This window comes from Enoplosus armatus, chromosome 6 (assembly GCF_043641665.1).
Source record: "Enoplosus armatus isolate fEnoArm2 chromosome 6, fEnoArm2.hap1, whole genome shotgun sequence".
In the NCBI taxonomy this organism is placed as follows: domain Eukaryota; kingdom Metazoa; phylum Chordata; class Actinopteri; order Centrarchiformes; family Enoplosidae; genus Enoplosus; species Enoplosus armatus.
The window spans coordinates 2,537,649-2,544,450 of record NC_092185.1 but is presented as its reverse complement, the minus strand read 5'-3'; the positions used below and the strand labels follow the sequence as shown (position 1 = coordinate 2,544,450).

Below are 6,802 nucleotides of genomic sequence, written 5' to 3'. Positions count from 1 at the left end.
GGCCCAACAGGACTGCATATAAACTCAGACCTGGACCTGGTGTCTCCGAGGACAGCTTCTCTTTGAAATCTGCTCTCATCAGCATGAGATGTTGGTGAATGCATGAAAATGTGTTGCCAGCCTCGTTTATCTTTACTTGAAGTGAATAAGTGAGAAAATGTGTGTTTCGTATCACCAACGTCACATTTGTCCGTTGGCTAAAAGAGGAATAAGTAGTTTATGGTCTTAAGACTGATGTTTCTCAAGAAAAAACAGGGGTCTCATTTATAAAATACTCACATGATTATTCAGCCTGCTTAATGTATAAATTCATTACTTTTTTAAATTTAATTTAAACATGGAGATGCTTCCAGGACTCCTTTAGGCTAGATTTGATGTAAAAACGTGCTCAAAGGGTGGACAAACCCACTGTTAAGTTCTCTCTCAAGTCCTTCTTCCTCACAATCATCAGCCTCTTTTCCTGTTAAATGATTTAACGCCATTTGCTTGAATTGAAAGGTGGTTTTAAAATGTGTAAACAACGAGCAAACACGACTGAATCGGGGGGGGAGGTTGTGCCTTCTCTCTCACCTCCGTCAGAACGTGTTGAACTACAGTCACGTTAAACTTCCTGCGGTAGATGAACATTTTAGCGTGAAGATACAATAAATGCCCTGCACTAAAGTAAAGACAAGGGGACCTGTTGGACATAAACACAGTTAGGCCCAGAAATATTTGGACAGTGACACAATCTTCATGATTTGGGCTCTGCAAGCCACCACATTGGATTTGAAATGAAACAAGATGCAATTGAAGTGCAGACTTTCAGGTTTAATTCAGGGGGTTGAACAAAAATATCCTATGAAACATTTAGGAATTGTAACCTAAAGTCTCCTCATTTCAGGGGCTCAACAGTAATTGGACAAATTAACATTATCATAAGTAAAATGTCCATTTTTAATACTTTGTTGAGAATCCTTTGCAGGCAATGACTGCCTGAAGTCTGGAACCCATGGACATCCCCAGACGCTGGGTTTCCTCCTTTGTGATGCTTTGCCAGGCCTTTACTGCAGCTGTCTTCAGTCGTTGCTTGTTTGTGGGTCTTTCTGCCTTAAGTTTTGTCTTCAGCAAGTGAAATGCATCGATGCTCGATCGGGTTGAGATCTGGTGATTGACTCGGCCATTGCAGAATATTCCACTTCTTTGCCTTAAAAAACTCCTGGGTTGCTTTCGCAGTATGTTTTGGGTCATTGTCCATCTGTACTGTGAAGCACCGTCCCATCAACTTTGCTGCATTTGGCTGAATCTGAGCAGAAAGTATATCCCTATACACTTCAGAATTCATCCGGCTGCTTCTGTCTTCTGTCACATCATCAATAAACACTAGTGATCCAGTGCCACTGGAAGCCGTGCACGCCCACGCCATCACACTGCCTCCACCATGTTTTACAGAAGATGTGGTGTGCTTTGGATCATGAGCTGTTCCAATTCTTCTCCACACTTTCTTCTTCCCATCATTCTGGTACAGGTTGATCTTAGTCTAATCTGTCCAAAGAATGCTGTTCCAGAACTGGGCTGGCTTCTAAAGTCTAATCTGGCCTTTCTATTTTTGCACCTTGTGGTGAACCCTCTGTATTTACTCTCATTAAGTCTTCTCTTTATGGTAGACTTAGATACTGATACACTACTTCCTGGAGAGTGTTCTTCACTTGGTGGATGTTGTGAAGGGGTTTTTCTTCACCATGGAAAGGATCCTGCGAACATCCACCACCGTTGTCTTCTGTGGACATCCAGGCCTTTTTGAGTTCTCAGTTTTCTCAGAATGTACCAAACTGTTGATTTGGCCGTTCCTAACATTTCTGCCATCTCTCTGATGGATTTCTTCTTTTTTCTCAGCCTAAGGATGGTCTGTTTCACTTCCATTGAGAGCTCCTTTGACCTCATGTCGTGGGTTCACAGCAACAGCTTCCAAATGCAAATGCCGCACCTGGAATCAACTCCAGACCTTTTAACTGCTTAATTGATGACAGGCTAACGAGGGACGAGCCCATGCAGCCTTCTGAGTCAATTGTCCAATTACTTTTGGTCCCTTGAAAAAGAGGCGGCTACATATTAAAGAGCTGTAATTCCCAAACCCTTCCTCCAATCTGGATGTGAATACTCTCAAATTACAGCTGAGAGTCTGCACTTTGAGCCCGTATTGATTATATAACTGTATCCTGAATATGTTTTCGTAAACAGCTAAAATAACAAAACTGTCACTGTCCAAATATTAACTAACTGTGGTTCCCTGTCCGTCTTCTCCTCAGTGTTCGTGATAAATCTTCTCTTCTGAAACTTTTAAGCTTTTAACAAACCTGCTGTCTTGTGCTTGAAATTATTTATTTTTTACTTTTATAAACTGAATTTATTTATTCGCTGTTCAGAAACTTAAAATACTATGAATTAAATAAAATGCTCTGGGTCCAACTTACATCTCTTCAAGGCTTTTGATTTATTTCACTCTGAACTGTCACAAGTCAGTGATGTAAAAACTGTCTAGATATTGAACACATATTGCTGCAGCACTCAATTCAATGTGTATTAAATAGGCAACTATTTCAGTGAAGAGCGGCAGCACAATTCAAAAAAAGGGTTTATTACTTGTATAATGGTACACTTTACTCATACAAAAGCAACATCTCACTGGTTGATGTTAGCAGAGAATATTTTGGATTTAACAGTTTAGCAAGTGGCACATAACAACAACTTCCCCCTCTAAGAGTTACTCTGGTGAATTTCAGTATTGTCAGGTTGGTCTGTTTGTGCCCCCCCCTCCCTCTGATCACAGGAAGTAAAGTGACAGGGCTGCCTCAGTGCTCCATTGGCTCATCAGATGCCGGTGCAGCGGCAGGTTCATCTGCCGGCTGGGCGACCTGAGACACAAACAGAAGTTTGGTTTAGGACCCAAACTGAAGCGTCTGTCCGACACTGAAATTAACATTCACTAAAATTAACAAAAAAGAACCTTTGAGGAGTTAAATAGATGCATCTCATCTCATCTCATGCCACTGGTTAATTACTTAAAGGACGACTAAAGTGAGAGCTGGAATTATATCTTACTAGGTGACAACTGTCCAACGTGGCCCACATGCAATATATAGAGGATACAGAGCTCTGGACTAATCAATCACACTGTGCAGCACAATAAAAACGAGTCCAGACTGGACTTTTTAAATCCTTTACAGTACCTTTCTCTGTGGCCTCTCCTCCAGTCCCTCCAGAAACGGGGCAACATCATTGTCGTCATAAATGACGAACTCCATGTCCTTCCCCACGATGCCAATGGAAACGTTCTGAAAGAATGAGAAATATATCTGAGACATGGCCTCAGTAACATTCAAGGTGCAAACACTGATTTTTACTAGAATTTGTCTTTTAGTTTTGGATTCATATTGATCCTACCACTCCAGTTTAACCCTCTGGCATTTGTTACACAGCTCTGTCTTGGTGGACAGACACACTGGCAGGACAAGTGTCATTTAAGACACAGATGAAGACAAAGATGATTCGTCTCTTGAGCTGGAATTTGTGTCACATCAGACAAGAGAGTTGTCGTACCTTGGTGGTGAGGTCCTGTTCAGCAGGGAGGGTTTCTCTGAGAGCACGGAGGCCGTGTTGGACCAGATCATTCAGATTACCTGAAAACAAAACAATACTTTAATGGAAGTACTTCCACTTGTCAGTCAGCCAGTGGAAGACACAGTTTGGTGCTGTGACTGTCCATGTTTGAACTATGAAGTTGCTAAAGGAGATCTGTGAGAACACTAAATATTTAAAGCTTGAAAAGACTCATCATCTCACATATGACACTGTAGTTAGGACATACAAAATCCATGAACAAAACTTCGATAAAACCTGACCAATAAAGATCCAAAAACATTTATGTTCACTTGCAAAATTTGCCACTACAAAGCTCTTAATTAAAACTGGTTTCTTTTAAATATGAATGGACAAGGCTAGTAAAAGAAATGAGATCTTACAGTCATGGAACTTGTCCATGCACCTCTCCAGGTAGGTGCGTGCAGACTGAGAGCGTGCTCCGATGGACATGGCTTTGCAGTCAAAGTAGTTGGCTGACGGGCAGGTCTGGAAGATATGAGGTCCCATGTCCTGGGTGACACAACAAATTAACAAGGGTTATCGTCAAATGTTAGATTCCCAATGTAAACAACGTTTATCATTTCACTGGGGACTATAGATAAATCAAACTAAAAAGATATTTGAGTAGAAAGACTTACATCAAAGCCAGCAATGAGGAGTCCAACACCATAGGGCCTCCTCCCATACCTCTGTGTTGGGATCTGGGTTTCTGAAGGTTCAGTTAAGGATCAGTGTTGCCATTCACAATCATTTTACTTTATAGTTACGCTTATTCACACAAGGAAAACAGACCAACATAACCACTGATAACACACACAAATAAATAAAATACAGCACCACATGTTACTACAGAGCTTCAAGCTAACAGTAGTGAGGATACTGCTGCCAATAAGAGAGACGAGGCGTGACGCAGGGAGGGGCCTGTCAAAGACAAATCTCGAGTCCAAGCACTCCTGACGCATGAAGTTACTGTGGGAGAGACGGTGTCAGTATCATTTAAGACTAATTACATTTGTTGATTCACAGGTTCATTGAAAAGCTTTATTCAGACAATCAAGGCAGCTGTGACCTACCAGAGCAGTCTGGCATCAGCAGTCAGTCCAGCAATAGAGATGCCGATGTGGTTGTCGACATGGAGGATCTTCTTCTGGTGGGCAGCCAGTTCAGACTGGGCTCTCTGCAGAGACACGAAAACATGACAACAATCATGCATGATTTAATAACTGTCCTTCTGCTGTCACTAATAACCTGCTACATGCTTTGTTGTGTCCTTATGTGTGAATATAAATATAGCTAAATGTTCCATTAAATGGCAGAGATCATAAGCTTCTTCCCTGGTTTGCTGTAATAAAACAGGGTGTTGGGGCAACACTTGACATCAGGAGGAAACGGATCTTCATACCTGAATAAGAGCCAAGTTTGGCTCAAAACGTTATTTAAATGTAATAAATTTAATATTTTTAAAAAGGGCAGCATTCTACAGTTTTGCAAGTCTTTGAGAAGCAGAAATATTGACAGACAAGACATTGAGCGACTGTACCTTTAGTGCAACCAGGACTGCATGGGTTTTGGATTTGAGTCCTACGGTTGCAGAACCCTGCTTCACTGCCTCCATGGCATACTCGATCTGATGAATACGGCCCTGGACCGACAACAATCATTTTGTTTACACATTATGCTATAGCATGTCAATAACACATACACATTTACTTTCTTGGTGAAGTCAGGGAAAGACGGGTTCAGGCAAACAGCGACTCACCTGTGGGCTCCATACTGTCACATCGTTGTCGTACTGATTGCGGAACTAAAGATAAAAAGAAGCCATCATTTGAAAGAGACATAAAAAAAACCCCCACTACAATTATTATATAACACACAAGAGCTGAGCTTACATAGTTGTCTTGCATCCTCAGCGGTTTTCCTCTGCAAACGTCGCAGACTATTTCTCACGGACTCTTAACGACTAACGATGCACAAAGCTCTGAGTCTGCCAACAGCCTGGACTTTTCTAGACTCAGGTTTTAAATTACTGCCATGACTGAATAATTGATAGGCCCAGCTTTGGGCACAGCCACTTACAAAAGAGAATCATGCAACCGGGTGCAAGCATCATACTAGCCAATTGTTGTTGGTAGTGATGTTCAGCGCTGGGTAACGTTACCAATTTGACTTTTTAACTAAGCTAGCTGGCATTAGCTGGATAAAAGGCCGACTGTACACAAGTTTGCTGAATCATTACAGTGACTGGAGTTGTATGTGTTGACTTCACAAAATAAGTTATTAGTCTAAAGCCGAAGGCCGGTGAGCTGAGGGAAAACGAAAGTAAAAGCCATGATACTTCAATTTGATGCTAACTGAGCCTATGCCGGCTAACGTCTGCTAGCTAGGTTGCGTTAGCCTGCTAACTATCTAACCAACAGACTAATTAGTAACGCAGTTATGGTGCTTTTTTAATAGGCGCTAAATGACAGTAAAACTGGTTAATTGTGGACATAATTTAATGTGATATCGTCCGACAAATATTAACCGTGAACCGTTTATTTGGAAACACGTCATTTAGCTGAAATCCATGCAGCTAGCGTTAGCAGTTACTGAAGGTGTTTTGCTTACTCACAGTGCAGTCAAAAGTTAGCTAGCTAACGTTAGCTTGGTGTGAGTAATTTAACCCCGTTTTTCCAGGTTTCTTAATAAACAATCCTACACGAACACGCTGCGCGATTTATGTAGACATATTATATAATGTTAAATTGATCAGCGTATTTCAAATTTCATTCAGACTTACCATCTCTGCTTCTGAAAGTGTCTTGTTTCCTCCGCCGGTGCCGTGATCCTAACTTGATTTCTTTTCCTGGACGCGACGTCAGGGAAAACAACAGAGCTCCGACTTCAAATCAGGGATCGATTGAGTGAAGTTGTGGCTGGCTGCGAACCAAACTTATCATGATATATTTTTTTTTATTTCATCCAATGAATTTAAAAAGCGGAATTATCAAAACGACTACATTTATCAATAAAGAAGACAAAGAACGCAGCTATACATTCATTTTTATTGATTTTCACTTCAGATAAAAGGTACGACCGTCACACACAGAATGATTTTACATTTTTATACCGTGTGAAAGTATTTAGTTATTAATCAATAATAAAAAATGCAGATTTTGCAGTTAATGGTTTCAACATG

General features: G+C 41.0%; 1 protein-coding gene across 1 annotated transcript; it reads right to left on the bottom strand.

Moving 5' to 3' along the window:
• Positions 1-2,601: 2,601 nt before the first annotated feature.
• On the bottom strand, positions 2,602-6,465 carry psma1 (proteasome 20S subunit alpha 1). The gene is made up of 10 exons (XM_070906854.1): positions 6,404-6,465; positions 5,381-5,425; positions 5,162-5,263; positions 4,695-4,798; positions 4,502-4,590; positions 4,260-4,330; positions 4,002-4,131; positions 3,580-3,659; positions 3,210-3,314; positions 2,602-2,894 (listed from the first exon to the last, which is right to left on the bottom strand). Exons 1-10 carry the CDS (start codon positions 6,404-6,406, stop codon positions 2,832-2,834), a joined length of 792 nt encoding a protein of 263 aa, XP_070762955.1. The 5' UTR covers positions 6,407-6,465; the 3' UTR covers positions 2,602-2,831.
• Between the last annotated feature and the right edge of the window lie 337 nt (positions 6,466-6,802).